The following is a 16,499-nucleotide window of genomic DNA, read 5'->3' as shown; positions in this document are numbered from 1 at the left end:
GTAATTATTAAATTGGTTTTATCATTGACTGTTAAAAAGTAAGTTATCGTTGGCGAGCTTGCGGTTGGACGTTTTCATATCCAAGTATATTATTTTGGAATCGGCGACATTTAATACTCGGAATGAATTTTTGTTTTAAAAAAAATCTTAACAAATCACAAGCAAAACCACATATTGTTTTAACAAAAAAACGGTTACTACTTATTCAGTGCATAGGTGTTTTCAGAATCAAACATTAAAAAGTTTGAATAAAACCGAAAATCGCAACATTTTGAGTGTGTCCAAATCCTTGCATACAAATCTGGGTTTCTCCAAATTGACATCTCAATACAAAAAAATATATATGGAAGTTTTACAATTTATCGTAAGACATTTACAGGGTTAACTAATTGTAACCCATGTTAATACCCAGATTTCTTTATTCTTGTTCATCTATGCTGAGATACCATTAAAAAATAACTGCAAAATCTTCCAATTATTATTATAAAGACTGCAAAAACATGAGTCGAATTGCTCGGATGATTATCGAACGAAACGTTGTTACAGGGGGATTGCAAATCCCCCTCCTAGGTCCCGGTAGGTAGTGATCCAATTAGGTGCTGTAGACCTAAATTGTATATATGTATGTCCACAGGCTACTCCGAATAATATCCACAAAACAAAAATATTTTGCCTTTTGAAAGTATCTACATCAAAAAATAATAACCTGAACGAAAGCCCTCCTCACAACTAAGAGTGGGAAGAGAAAGGTAAAAGACGGATGATTTAAAATGAGAATACTGAAATCAGGGGTGAGTTATTTTGTAATACGTTGAGAGAAAAACATAAAACAAACTCCCTAAATTCTTAACGTAACTTTTTAGATAGCAAAAAATAATCTGAAATCTGTTATTTATTTTTTTACTCTTCGTTTTTAGACAACATTATTCAATTATGTAGTAAAAAAAGTTTTATTAAATAAAATTTTATGTTGTATGAAACATTAAGATTTCTTATATTTAAACATCTTAGATTTTATTTTGTCAAAAATTCTGTACTACTCATACATTCACATCGCCTTCCCCCTTGTATTGAAAAAATATCATTTTCAACATGGTACTAAATTTTTAAAGGTACGATTATCACTGTATTACGTTTCTTAGGTCTTTTATAGTACTTTCTAACATTTTTATTAAAATTTAATGTATTTTATAATAAGGCAGGTGAAATCATGGCAATAACCCACCTACACGTAGGTTCATATTTCTGAATATATCTCACCAAGGGGACATAAATAGATACAAACTAAAACGCTCTGCAAACTTTCGTTATTTCAGATAAGACGAGGAAAAAGATAAGGAATATATGCGCAATAGATAAAACAAAAACAAACAATAATGCGATTAAGGAATAAAATCGAGTTATTCGATTAATCTTTTAATTCGAATAATTATTCGACTGATTAACTGTTTTCAAAAATATTGTTTAAGTAATGTAATAGACATTATTGTTCGATGTAATTGATGATAACTTACGAGTATATTACTTTATAAGAATGTTATAACGGAATTGACGATATTTTTCGGTCAAAATTAGTTCACCATTTGATAATTTGGATACAAATTCCATAGTATTGTAAAATATAATTTGCTTGAACGTTAAAAATTTTATAATAGTTCTTTTACCATTGATTTATATAGTGTACCATATACAAGTATCAAATGTATATGAAATAAAACACGTAAGTTTTTTTTTCAAAATACAATGGTATGTTGTAAAAAAAACGTAGACGTTAAGTACAAATGTACCCAATATACCGATGTTCATTACATGAGTATTATGCAGACCAAATATATGAAAACGTTTACTTTTTGCAAACATTCATTGTTTTATGCAAACGAGTAGATCGTGACATTTGAAAGATATTACTGTCAATATTTATCTATATCCCTTGGATTCGTCATTCCCTCGATGTGGTAGATCAAATCAGGCGAATCATGTTTACAAACAATAAGAGACTAATCGAACTGCGCCATGCGTTTGAGCACGTATCTAGCAATCCACCGTATTGTATAGAACGTACCCAAAATAACGATAAGTCTGGAATAAGTGAACGCTTACCTTGGTACGAATAGAATACTGGATTTCCAGGTGACATTTTCCCTCCGAGCATGATTCTCTGCACCTCCCCGGCTTCCGAGCCGCTCTCGGACTCGGAAGCGGCAGTGTGGCTCCCGGAGCTACGAGCACTGTTGATTCTCTTGAATAACAAATTTTTAGCAACACTAGCGGCCGAGTTTAATTTGGAATCATTGAATACATTATCGTCGTTTCGATAAAGATTCGATTCGTTCGATGAGAGATTTGATTCCCTTTGGTAAAATTCCGAAGGGATTTGTTTCGCTAAATTTCGGTTTTCTATCGTTGCATAAACACTCTCATTGGGTTTATTTTTTGTGATTTTCCCGTAAATATGTATATCCGATGGTGAAACGGTGTACTGGTTTACTACAGCGTGTGAATATGTCGGTTCTAAGGATCTATCGACTCTATACAGTTGCAGTTGATTTCTAGAAAGCCTCGCAATAGGGTCAGGCTCCGTTTTGACGGTGAGTTGAGAACTAGATAAATTTTCATATACACTATTAAGTTTGGATGCATCCGAGCCGTGGACGGTGGAAAAACTGACGCGCTTTTCTCTTATTGGTTCCTTCATCGGTTCAGCCGATAAACTTCCTTTTTTAAAGATTGGTAATAATACATTATTTCTTTCAATAGGTCTATCAGAATATCGGTAGTAAGTGGAATCAAGTTTCGGTGGAAGAGTAGAGTGCTCTGCAAAATTATAATTCATCGGGATTTGTCTACCGGGAATTTTCCTAACTGTAATTTCAGGAGTCGCACCGATAGTATTTCTACCGGGAAATCCGCGGACGAAATAAGGGTTATTAATTCTTCTCTCACGGGGAATCGGCTGAACCATACCAATATCCACTTTATTTGTAAATTCCTTTAATCCGGTCGGAGGGTTCGTTGGATTCGCATCATGAAAATACGGTAAGCTACTACTCCGTTGTTCGGAGTTCCTCGCGAACGCGGGGCTTACACTTCTACATCTCCAGGGAACCTGAACATAAGAAATTCTGTCGTTTGTTTCGTTTTGCGAGACGAGTCTGCTATTAGCTACGTCTGTAGTGGAAAGCGCTTGCCTGAGAAGATCCTGCTCCTGCTGATATTTAATTTTCTTTAACTGTTGCCAGTAAAATGCTTCGACATTTTGAAGGTTTTTAATTTTTTGATCTGGAGGGGAATCCGCACGTTTTTTCGATTGAGTTTCTCCCCTTTCTTCCGTTTTTTTCAGTGAATTAGAAGAACTATCGGATTTCATGGGTGAAGACGTTGACATTTCTTCGTGATTAAATATTTGGTAATCTAAATCTGATGAGTCATTAGATTTTCCACGAGGGTTTACAGCTTTTTTATTAGATTTGGAATCAGAATCGTTTTTCAATTGATTAGCCACCGAATGTAAAATAACAGGACGACATACTTTCATTTCTTGATTAATAATTGGATTGCTTCTTGCTTTTGGCACTGGCGGCAGTTCCTTAATATTTTCATGGTGCGAGGCTGAAATTATCGCATCATCAGAATTTTTAGCATTAGAAATTTGAGATTTATTAGAAATATTTGGCTCAGCTTGTGATACACCCTTTTTACCGCATTCAGTGTTTTCAACCGTTATGGTGTCACCATATTTTGGAATGTTTTGTGAAGAACTCTTAATTTTGCATTCGTTTGGTGATAGACTACGAGCCCTAAGCTGCTTTCTTAACTTCACTTCGGATTCTTTCTTCGGACTAACAGCTACATTAGTAGTTGAAATTTTCACTTCCGCTCCAACAGATACTATGTCCGTAAGTGTACTTGGCACGTGATTTAACATATAGCTGTCCAAAGATTTGAATTCTTTTCCATTATTGTTATCTTTGTTGCTAGCAAGCTCACTAACTTCATTATATTTATTGTGAAAATAGAAGTCAGACTGCTTGGAAGACGCACTATCTTGAGCTTGCGACTTTGCAAAAGTATTACTCACAACAATAGGACGAAATTTCTTCGTTTCGTATATGTTTTTGTCTTTTGTCGGTGATCCACATGGCTCTACTATGACCAAATCGATAGTACTTTTTGAATCATCGACAATGGGAATACTGGAAGTAGGTTTCACGTTTTCATTTGATTTCGAAATAGGACTTCTAGAAAATAATATTGTTTTCTGTGACCCACGTGGAGATCCTTTTCCACTTTTTTCCGATTTATCGGACAAAAAGAACATGTTTTTCCCACTTATCGGTGATTTGGGTATTGATTCCTTAGAAAATGAAGAACTTATCTTGGATTTCATCCTATTTCTTGCAAATTCAACATCTTGCATTCCATCAGAAACGAGCGTACTACTAGAAGAACTGGGACTTAGATCTGTATCTTTGAGCGGAGAAATCGTTTTATGTCTCTTAGCGTGATCGTCGAAATAATATCTGGATGTTTCTTTGACTCGGGTATTTTCACCATCCGACCCGCCGCTTCCCGAAGTGTGGCGACGTTGTGATGATCCACTAGGCAGCGCGTCTGTGTCAGCATCTTCCGCGCTCGCGCTTATCTTCTTACTGTTCGATTTCGACTGCGAGGAAAATATGGATGGGAATATTTTTTTTAATGAATTACGTTTCTTGCTTTTATTTTCCATGGTCAGGACTTCTATCAAACACGCGTACGCATCTGAAGAATCTTGTCTCTGGGCAGTTGAACGGAAATGCTCTATAATTGGTGATCCACCACAGGTATCAACGGGATCGTCGGAGGTAAATATTTGTTTCGACGTGGAATGTTGAATGTCATTATTAGTACTTGTCGAATTGTTTGAACAGTTGGCGTTATTAACTTCAAACACTTCGTGATTATTTTGATGTTTAGCGAGCGTTCCGTTTTTATTTAAATCTCGACAGTTATTTGCCGCTGAGCGAAAATTGGACGCACTGCTTTTAGTCTTTATTGCTTTCTTTTCACTTGTATGTTCGATGTTTTTGTTTTTACGTAATGCAATCAGAGTTTTTTCTGGGGACCTGTTAGGCTCGTCATCGTCTTCATCTTTGAAAGGATTTTTTCGGTCGACAATGACGTCACCCTCCAAAAATTTCTCAACTGTGTCTTGAATACTCATGAATTTTTTTTTGTATACTGTTACCGAAAACGAACCTGAATTATGGAGGTTTCACAACATATATGATCTCCAAAGCGAAACGTTCACTAATATAGCACAACCGATGTAAGAAAGGAGATAGGTAATGGAATGTTTTCTTGGCATATAAGCACACAAATTATTAATATTTTTCACTTCGAGAACTTTTATTTTACTTGAAGACCTCTTGATTATTTGTATTGGGGTCCAATAAACTGAAAAAAAGGAAAAAGCATATTAAGGAATGCATCTTTTGAAATATTGCGGAAAAGTAATAAAATATCAAATTTTTTTACAAGTGCAGATACAATACATGAAAAAATAATATATATATATATATATATATATATATATATATATATATATATATATATATATATATATATATATATATGTATATATATATATATATATATATATATATATATATATATATATATATATATATATATATATATATATATATATATATATATATATATATATATATATATACATATTCATTTTAATCGATATCATACGAATATTTTTTGCCTAGCACAGAACTAATTTTATTTAATTAAAATTTAATGCGCCTATATTATTAGAACTGTGGTTTATCGATAAAATCTTTAATTATAATTCTCTATTTTTACATTTATAAATTCATTAGAACAAAAGCAGCATTTAATAAAATCTTAATTTGAGAAAAAAACAGGGTAAAAACTTACAAGCTTGTGAAAATAAATTAATTGCTTTATTTAATTCGGCTTAGTCACTTTACGGTAAAATCTATTCAATTTTAATTTAAGCTTTAAGTACTTGGTAAATACCACTATTATCTTAAAAATCCATATTGACACGTGTTTCGATGCATTCTGGAAAATGGTGCAAAATGCATCGAAACACAAGTCACATTATATTTTAAGAAATAGTGGTATTTACCAAGTAATACTAAAAGTCATTAAGTTTCTAAAAGTAAAATGTACTATCCGCATTAAAAATCGTAAAAGAAAAAATCGTGGAGTTAACTTAATGTGTGCAACGTTATAAAAATTGACTAACAAGAAAAAATGCTGCTCGCTAATGTCCGCCTCCTTTTTACGCAGTACCAAAGCATTGCAAATCAAACATCTTTCCGTCTTAGTTGACGTATTGAACGGAATAGAGTTATTAATATTGTGAGTTAATTACGAATACAAAATATTTATTTATTTTAGTTATGAATATTTGTATTATATTTCTATAAATTCATTGCATGTTGTTGATCAACCATGACACAAAAAATATACTAACTGAAGAATATCAATCACAAACTTTACACAACTTACTTTTCGCGGTAACATTTTTTTTTAACGTAGGTACTTTTTTGTCCTTTTCTAAGGGTATTTTTGTTACTTTAATTTATTGTAATATTGCAACTAATTGTAAGATTTAAATGATCATTGAATCCTGAATATCGATTAAAAAAAATTACATGAATCGAATTTTTTGGCATAACCCTGAATAAATCCCTAGCATGGTGTCCAAAAATCATAATATTAAAAGTATCCGATGATATAGATTTTTACATCAGGTATAATACATAACGATGTGGGTGGACACGTTCAGGGTTACTGGTAATGTGAAGAAGAAACATAATGGACCTTCCAGAACCATCAGGATGACTGAAAACGTCGGCAGTCGAAAACTTCGTCGTCATATCCATTTCTTCGAGTTTTTTATACCCAAACTGGAAGAAAGAGATGTAGGGGATGTGTGGTTGCAACTGAACGACGCAACGGCTCACACGACATGACTTTCAATATTTTTTTGCAGGAACACCTTCCCGAACGGCACATCTTTTTAGATCGGCGATATTCAGTGGCATATTTAGCTCCCTGTGACTATTTTCTGCTACCTTAAAACATTGATTTACACTAATCGTCCAAAGACCCTTGGTTAGCTGAAGGATAATATTATTGATGCTAATGCCGACATAGGCACAGATATGCTGCAAAAACTTGACAGAAATGTCAAAATTCGCCTTTCTTAGAGCATTGACGAGAACAGTAGCAGCCTTCGAGATGTCGTTTTTAAAACCAAAGAAAATAAAACTTAAAATGTGCCCCTGTATACAAAAAGAAATAATTAAATCCATACTGACAATACTTTTTGTGTTATGATTTATTTTTAATAAGGAAGTGACCACGCCAAACCCTGTATTATAAAAATGCTTTTCACTTTGAGAAACCACAGTAATATACGCATCGTACGAGCATCGAGCTAAAAAAAAGCATAAAACAGAAAAAAACGTTTTTCCCGGAAGGTGATGAAGGTATAATATGCGATACATTGGAACTAAAACATCTCTGAATAAGGACAAGTGGAATGGCGGCGTACATTAAGTTTGTATGTAATTGTATTGTGTGTACGATGTTACATCGATGTCTCGGAGTTGTGGGCAATTAACAATAATATTCACTATAACATCAGACGAATGCGCTCGTAAAGGACTTGGATATCTTACAATAGGCATTTCTACATGTACACACATGTAGAAATGTCGACAATATCTGTTCAATAATCTACAACAGTCGTTCCGTAAAGTGAATCTTTACGCGTCTCGAATCAAATGTACTGAGGCCACATATGCACCTAATACGTATTGGAAACTAAACTAGAATATCCTGCCAGAGTTACTCATATATTTGTATCGTACAGGAGAAAGTAACCAACTAACAAAACGTAAAATGTTCAGGGGGGCCATTTAGGTCACTTTTGTATGGCAAGAAAATAAACATCAATACAGTCAAGTAATTTTTAACAAGTCAATATATTATACTTCCAAGTTTAAAATCCTTTGGGATTTTTTCAGGGCAATATTAAGTTAGTAAGATATCAAATAGTCACTAAACACGTTTTTGTAAAAAATGCACTTGGTCACTTTCTTCTGTATAACTACGATATTTGCAAAACAAAATGCCAAATAGAAACACATGCTTTTATGTGTTGTTGAAATTTTGAAATGAAAACACTTCTTGAAATATTATGATATCCAATAATAAATATAGGGTTTGCCATCTAAAGTTTTTTTTTTCAACTAGTGCTTATTTCGTGAATGGTAACACTTAGCTCATGTCTGATTTGACAGATAATTAGTTTTATCCTTCCGCTGAGCGAATATGGTTGTGTATACGCTTGAACAACGCTGGAAAATATTGCGACATTACTTTGAAAATCATGGTAATGTTGCAGAATGTGTGCGAAAATTGCGTACGGTTTTTGGAAGAAGAGAAGCACCGTCAGCTCCGTATGTTCGTTATCTTGTGAAAAAAGTGAAAGAAACTGGCATCCTCATCGATAAACCAAAGCGTGAAAAGCCAAAAACAGTGCGTACACCCGAGAATATCGATGTTGTGGCAGAAAGTGTGCGTGAAGCGCCATCAACATCAATTCACCGTCGTTCTCAACAATTGAACATTTCGGAGACATCATTGAGACGAATTTTGCATAAAGACCTTGGTATGACGCCATACAAAGTCCAATTGGTTCAGGAGTTGAAGCCAACTGACCATCCAATGCGTTTTCGCTTCGCTGAGTGGGCCTGCGATCGACTTACAGAAGATGCCGATTTTGCCAAAAAAATCATCTTTTCGGATGAAGCTCATTTTGATCTTGGCGGGTATGTAAACAAGCAAAATTGTCGTATTTGGGGCACAGAAAACCCGCACGCATACATTGAAAAGCCGGTACACCCAAAACGAGTCACTGTTTGGTGCGGATTTTGGTCCAGAGGCATAATTGGGCCATTTTTCTTTGAAAATGAGCAAGGAGTGGCCGTTACAGTCAATGGCGATCGTTATCGGGCCATGTTGAACGGATTTTTGTTCACAAAAATTGAAGAGGAGGATATTGGCAACATTTGGTTTCAACAGGACGGCGCTACGTGCCACACAGCCGAAGCTAGTTAGTTTTTTTTTTTATAGCATTTTCAAAAAAAAAAAGTTATTTGGCGGACCCTTTACTAAAAATATCAAAACACGCGATACCTAAAAATTATGAAAACAGGTACAATAATATTTTTAAGATGTTTTTTTACTGTTGTTTTAAAAATAATCGTTATTTTAATATTTTATAGAATATACCAATGATGGACAAAAATATCGAAATCTTGCAGTACACAACCATGATACACGATTTACTCACAACGAAGGTTTGATAGTCCCAAGAATTAACAATACCATAAATATGGGAGTCGAACATTGCAATAAATCGATTCAAACATTTTCAATTTGTTGCCGACGGAAGTTAGAGGTCAAAATAAAATATGGAACAAAAGCAAAATAAAGGAATGTGTAAATGATCAAGAGTTAATTCTATGAACATTGTAATACAGTTTATATATATTTTTTCACTCTTTTTTGCGTGTATATAAGGTTAAAATTAATAAAAACAATAAAAATGTATGTAAAAAGAACTCCACCGACAAGACACACAAGGTGGCTTGATGGGTCTGTGCAAAAAAATATTTTAAATTTGTTTTAAATTATTATTTTTAATAAATTCATACAATTTATGTAAAGAAAAAAATAACAAAATAAAAATAAAAATCATATAAAATACAAAATCCAACATTATTTAATTGGATTTTTCATTTAATTTCATGATAATCGTTATTGATTTTAAAAATATATCCGAGTTTTATTTTGATTTCTATGGTATAATTATTGAAAATATGTTGTGGCAGTCGCATACATTCACCTTTGAGTAGAAACATTAAGTTTTATCAGTGAATACGCACGCACATTGACAACATTACCAAGGTATTATGACATACACCAGGGATGGCGATCCTATGGCACGCGAGACGATTTTTGGCAATGGGCATTTTAAATAATTTTCGTCGACTTATTCCTGTGAATCATTATTTTCTTCATAGACCTTTATTAAATCAGACATCGGGTGTAGACTTCCAGACGAAAGTACTTTTGTTTTACTCTTTTACAAGCTACCAGCTATGAACTCAACAATAAAAATCTCACTAATAAGTTTTGCGATTTTACATTTTTATTAAGTCTTTATTTTATTTATTTATTTTATTTTGCCTTATAAGTACTTAATTAATTTTTTCGATGGATAAATGATTTGTTTATATTAAAAATCTGAAGTCACACAAACATTTTAAGCATTTTTATTTCCATGGCATGTGGCACGCGACATATTATTATACATGTAGAAAAAAATATATCATTCTTATGATGTGTTATTATTGGCTGATAAATTAATACGAAAAATCAAAAGATTATCGGTAACATTATTATTCAAATCTGTAGAGAAGTAAGGAAGATATAAAGGTTTAAGCTTTAGATATTTTAATAAAACGAAAAATGGAGACCGCTATACGTCATCAAATTTTACGTCACAGGATGTGTTATGAGGCGTATCCCTTTACGTAGCTGCTTTATAGAACTGTAATAGTAGTAGTGTGGATTCGTTTCTGTAACGTCATTCGTTACCAACTTACGAAAACAACATTTTTACGAAGGCGAATTTCGTAAAAGTAAATTATGAATGTAAATATTGATTTTATTGGCAGTTATAAACACAAAACGAGTCATACACAATCCTGTATAGGTTGAGTATGTTAAAATAGATATTCCTCCCGAGTGATAATACTCTATTGGCTCAAAAAGGTTCGCCACCCCTGACCTACACCTACGATACTAATGAGGCCATATAACACATAACACAAACGCGATGCTGGAATAATGTTTAGATTTCTAGTACTTATAATATTATGCTTTTTATTTGTATTCTTTGTTACCAGCAGACTTATAATATTATATAATATTCACCCGTTATAACTTAGTGTAAAACACAAATAATTCAAGAATGCCCAGACCTTTATGCAAAGTATCGTCAAGTGAATATTTCTTAATACAGAATTCATGCCAACGGAGACCACCGGAGAGGTCACATGTCTATTCAGATATTTTTTTTAATGTATTTAGAAAAAAAAATTAACTCCTTACGTTTCAATAGCTCTTTCTTCCCGTTCAAAACCAAATAATTATTTCAAAGAAACTCTTATTATTTTTATGCAAAACGGTGTTTCAAGAAAAAAACAATCACGTAAAATATTACCTGGATTTAGAGAAGATTAAGTTGCGACTTAACGAATGCTGGGCCTTAATCTATAAAATATACCATAAATATACAATAGAACATTTGTGCAACTAAAAGTGATCCAAAACACCCAAATGCCGAATTATTTAATTCATTTATTTACCTCAAGGGGTTTTCTGAAATACTTTTTTTTATTATTGCTTAAATCCATGGAGAAACCATGTAAAATATGTTTGCAAACTGATAGAGGCCATTTCTAAATATTTCCAAGAATATAAAGCCGAGATCAGCCGCGTTTTCAAAGTTCTCAATAGTAACAAATATTTTTTTAATGTATTTGCAGCACCGTACAAGAGAAAAAAAAACCGCCTCCGTGGTGTAATGGTCAGCGTGTTTAGCTACCGAGCTGGAGGTCCCGGGTTCGATTCCCAGGGGGGGTAAATAAATATTAGTGATTTTACACTGTAAAAATTATTTAATATCACCCTGGACCAAGTAATGATCAAGATAACACTGCGTCAATTCGATGCAATGCCCTATGCACCATTGGGTGCGGATAAGGGTTATAAGTAAGTAAAGTAAACAAGAGAAAGAATTGAACGTTTCCTAAAAAATAAAGAATAAGAAAGATTAAGATTGAGAGACAGAGAGAGAGAGAGAGAGATAGGATCTCAGTAATCAATATTTACACTGTCATTGTTTGGTGCTTCAATTACTAATACTGATATTAATGGTTTGTGATAACTAAAATAAGAGGGTATGAGTCGTGGCTCCTCATCAAAGCTGAGAGCAAGAAACTAGCAAATTTTGAAAATAGGTGCCTGAGACAGATACAGCATGTAAAGTGGTATGACTTTGTCAGGAATGACGATGTGAGGAAAAGAACCCAACAGCCCCCCTCATACTGGAAGTCCTGAAGATGAGAAGGTGGACATGGTTGGGACATGTACTTAGAATGCCACCTGAGAGCATTAACCCCTCATGTCTCTTCTTCCAACCCCGAGGGACCCGGTGCCCCGGAAGGCCGCTGACGACCATTCACCGACTATACTCAGAGGAACTTCGAGATGCCGGACTGACCTGGGAGGAAGCCAAGGAGATGGCGCGTGACAGAGTGACTTGGAGACTCGTGTTGGCCATATGCTCCACCTAGGGAGCGAACATGGAAAAAAGAAGAAGAAAGAAGAAAATTATGGGACATAGTATTTCCGTGATTCGATATTTTCGAGATAACTATAAAAATTGCATCAAATGCAAATCAGGAATTTATTGTTGATTCGTTGGGTTTGTTAAAACGCAATGCGTCAAAAAAATTGTGTCGGGTTGTGGTCCCGTGGTTAGTGTCTCTTGAGTCAGAGTTTCTCGGTTTGAACCCACTCTACCACAAATTGATACGTATTTCTAATAATGAGCCGCTTAGGCTCACAGAAATAGTATGAAATTGAAATGTTTTTGTATATTATAAAAACACAAATATTCCTCTTTTCTTAAAAAAATATAAACATAACTTACAAAGCGCGTGGTTCATCAATTGTTTATATATTGCGTCTGACTTGCACATCTTATTTTATAATTTTTTATCGTTGTACATATACAGGTACGTCACTCTTTTGCTCCACTTCCGTGCCGTCGGAATGTAAAGCTCCCTTTCTGGTTCTCTCTAAAGTCTTTTTTCTTTGTCATGTAACGAATTATAAATTATAGTAATTCTGTGCCTAATACACGTGACTTTGAAATTTCACTCTTTATTCTTGTCCAATTATCAAATCGCAAACATATTTGAATTTCTGTCAGCCGTTCTATTGGGTTTCGCGTACTGGGTATCTGTGATGTATTTTTCACATTTACCTTCTCTATATTCTTTTACTATCCTACCTGCAGACAAGCCTCTAATAGAGGCTTTGCGGTTTATTAAAAAAAATGTGATATTTAGCAAGTAAAATTAAAAGAAAAATTTGTAGACTGCCACAAAGTGAGTGCCGAATCAATTAATGTAATTATAAAAATCATGTTTACGATTTTAAAAAGATTTCCATAAAAGTTTTAGCATTGCTTACAAAATTTCAAATTAGTTCACACGACTTAATTTCTACCGACGTCGATCAATCACAATTTTTTTACTTACCGGCTACAGGGGGACGGAACTCACAGAACCAGCCCCGGCACCTCGATACCTTCGAACGCACTGATTAAATCCACAATGCACGATGAGCAGATGTTTCCACTCCCCCTTGAATTAACCGCTATGATAAAAGGAACAATATACATAACATCAAGCAGAATATCCAACACCAGATAGTGACTATTTCCCCAATATTTACTTAACAACGTTATCTACCATTTCACTGATACCGATGACAACGAGAAAAAATAGTCGTAAAAAATACATAAAAACGAAAAGTGTAACTGCGCTAAACTTTTTGTATATAACTTCGCGAATAAAAACTTATAGTCTCGTTTTAATCATATGTAGTATAGAAGAGTATGAATCGACCGGCAAGCGCGAACATACTAAAAACGACTTTTTTCTATTGTAAACAAACCAACAACACAAAAAAACACCGCACCAAACTTTTTGTCCGATAATTATTATTGCACAATACGCGGCGTTTTCAATAAAACTTCAGTTCACGTGAATATACCAAACATTCCGTAATTGAACATGTAAATTTGTTGTGATTATTTGTTACAGTAACGTCTCGAGACACTTTTTATCCGATTTGAATACATTATGAGGAATTTAAAACTAGTTTAGCGCTGAAACGTCAAAGTATTGCGCACAGGCATCGGCGCACAGCGCCGCGGACACAAACGCGGGTAACCGACTAACTTCGGATGAATGCATCTGCAGAGCTTGAGTAAAGTTTAACATTTGAAGGTCAGGTCCACCTTTGTATTGCTCTCTTACACCGCTACAGCAGTTATATAATATTACCTGGCCTCACGGTAAAACACATTTTTACCTTGATTAATCTCAGTTCGTTTTCTAGTAAATTCTTTCATAATTGTATTCATTGTAAACAGTTGTACAAGATATTGTGATAAAAAAATCTAATCCGTTAATAATACATATTATTATAATAATAATACCGCTCCATTTTCGTGGGATAATACTTCAAGCACGGTTCAATAATGTATTGAAATGTTTTTTTATATATTGCCTAGCCATTTTTTTATCAAAATAAAACATCGGTTCAAATCAGCAATTAGAATTTTTTCACCGTACACTATTTTATTGTAAAATGTGCTGTTATATTTTTTTATTAGTGCATTTCTTATTTTTTTTATTCGAGTCTTAAGTATGTAAGATTTTTCGTGTACATACATTACATGTCAATAGTAAGAAATGTATTGGAAAATGATTATAAAAGTTTTACTTAGGTACATATACATTACCAACCGGATAATTCTACGAAAATAACTTAATTTGCGTTTCAATAAAGTACTTCAAAATATAAACTATTTTATCTTTTTGTTTTATTTTTCTACATGCTCAATATAATGTTCTGAAATAAAATAAAGTGAGCAGTAAAAATAAATGAAATTATTTTTAAATTTTAAGTTTTTTACCGGCATTTCTTGGTGGAACTACGTTTTATAGAATAAAATAACAACTACGTATTTAATTTCACATTAATTTTATTTAACCAGACACATAGTTGTTTTTTTGTAATCTACGCAATTGTCATATTATTTTATAGTTTGATATTATTTAAAAAGTAAGGTTTTTCATATTTTCCATCTGAGCAGTTTCACTTAACGTATATTTAAATTTCCCGCAAATGCCGAAGGAACGCGATGCTCTTATTGGATTCAGGGCTGACAACAATACATATTAACAAACGTCAAAACAAACTATACATATATGTATATATGTATACACTTCCGACAGCTTTATCTGTAAAATTAGTGGGAGCGCCACTATCGACATTCTTTTATTTACGAAAATGATTTTGACCATACAAAAACAGAAATAAGTAGGTACAATGCAAATAAATTAGTATTAGTTTTTGCAGTTCTTCGCATGAATCTTACGAGTTTACATTTTATTTATAAAAGAAATGTACACTTTTTTATGTAAATAAATAAATATTTGACTTAATGCTAAATTAAAGAATTTTCTGCCATAAAAATAAGGTTTTTCTTTATTTTTTTGTTTGATGTCCAAATTAAGTATTTTTTATTATTTTTAATAATTATATTTTTTGGATGGTAAAAACAATATGATTTACCTACCTTTTCCCCCCGCACCCGCGACACCTTGTTAAAAAAAATAATAATTGGCCAATGAGTGGATGCTTAAAAGTTATTTTCTTTTTGTCTTTAAGCTTTTCCATCTGCCCTTTTGTTGCCTAGGTTACCGAAGTTTCCCCTAATCCAGACGATGGGTGTCTGCATTTTAACTTTTCAATGTCTGTTCTGATATCCATTACAATAGAGTTGATTGAGTTTAGGTTCGCTATTGCTTGGACGCCCGATTTACAGTCTGTTAAGATCGTTTTCTGCTCCCATCTTTTTGGGGTTTTTTTCAGAACATAGATCAAGGCCCTTTGATCGCATAGAGTTCCGCGTGGAACACAGGACAGAAGTCGTTGAGTTTCAATTTCCTCAACGGCAGCTCTCTCACGCTATCGAAAGGTACAAAAACTGCACCTTCTTCGACATTTGAGAGACTACCGACAGTGAAGGTTTTTAACTCCACCCGTACTTCCCCAGGTATAGTCTGGTTATCGTTACTGTGAACTGTAGAAAGTCGTTCAGCTGGATGAGGGAGTGGGATGTCATCTCCCTGGTAAAATCTGTCTTCTGGCAGGTCCTGCAAGATGAGGCTTATCTTGACAGTGTATGCCTCAGCAAGTTTCCTGATGCTCTGATTGAGTGGCATAAATTGTCTCAGAACCTAAGCCGAAACTAGAGAGATTGTCCTCCAACTTTTACACAGCCTGATGGCTATATGTGTTTGGATGGATCCTGTTCTCTCTGATAACTTTCTTTCGAACCGCTTCCACCAGAACACTCGAGGTATACGTTGAGAGGAGGTCAGAGGTTTTACAGCGCCTACATATATTTACTGCATAACCTATTCATAACCTGTGCATAAGCTGTTCATAAATAGTGCATAACCTGTATTATATTTCAAATAATTTGAAATGTTTAATATATATTACTAGATTGCCTTTTTTCATTCACA

The 16,499-nt window shown here is 33.8% G+C and overlaps 1 protein-coding gene across 18 annotated transcripts in view; it reads right to left on the bottom strand.

The window, feature by feature from the left end:
* LOC148305848 (coiled-coil domain-containing protein AGAP005037) overlaps nucleotides 1-14,145 on the bottom strand; it is a 252,666-nt gene extending 238,521 nt beyond the window's left edge. For all 18 annotated transcript variants that reach the window (XM_088266032.1, XM_088266033.1, XM_088266034.1 and 15 more), the window contains exons 1-2: nucleotides 13,434-14,145; nucleotides 2,101-5,436 (exon numbers count right to left, since the gene is read on the bottom strand). In XM_088266032.1, the coding sequence (XP_088122158.1) occupies nucleotides 2,101-5,203 (3,103 nt within the window). In that variant the 5' untranslated portion in view covers nucleotides 5,204-5,436; nucleotides 13,434-14,145. The remainder of the gene's footprint in view (nucleotides 1-2,100; nucleotides 5,437-13,433) is intronic.
* Between the last annotated feature and the right edge of the window lie 2,354 nt (nucleotides 14,146-16,499).

Source organism: Brachycentrus maculatus, unplaced genomic scaffold (genome assembly GCF_059751285.1).
Source record: "Brachycentrus maculatus isolate JH-2025_06_01 unplaced genomic scaffold, ASM5975128v1 h1tg000261l, whole genome shotgun sequence".
Classification (NCBI taxonomy): domain Eukaryota; kingdom Metazoa; phylum Arthropoda; class Insecta; order Trichoptera; family Brachycentridae; genus Brachycentrus; species Brachycentrus maculatus.
The sequence above is the reverse complement of the archived record's forward strand: the minus strand, read 5'-3'. Positions and strand labels throughout refer to the sequence as shown.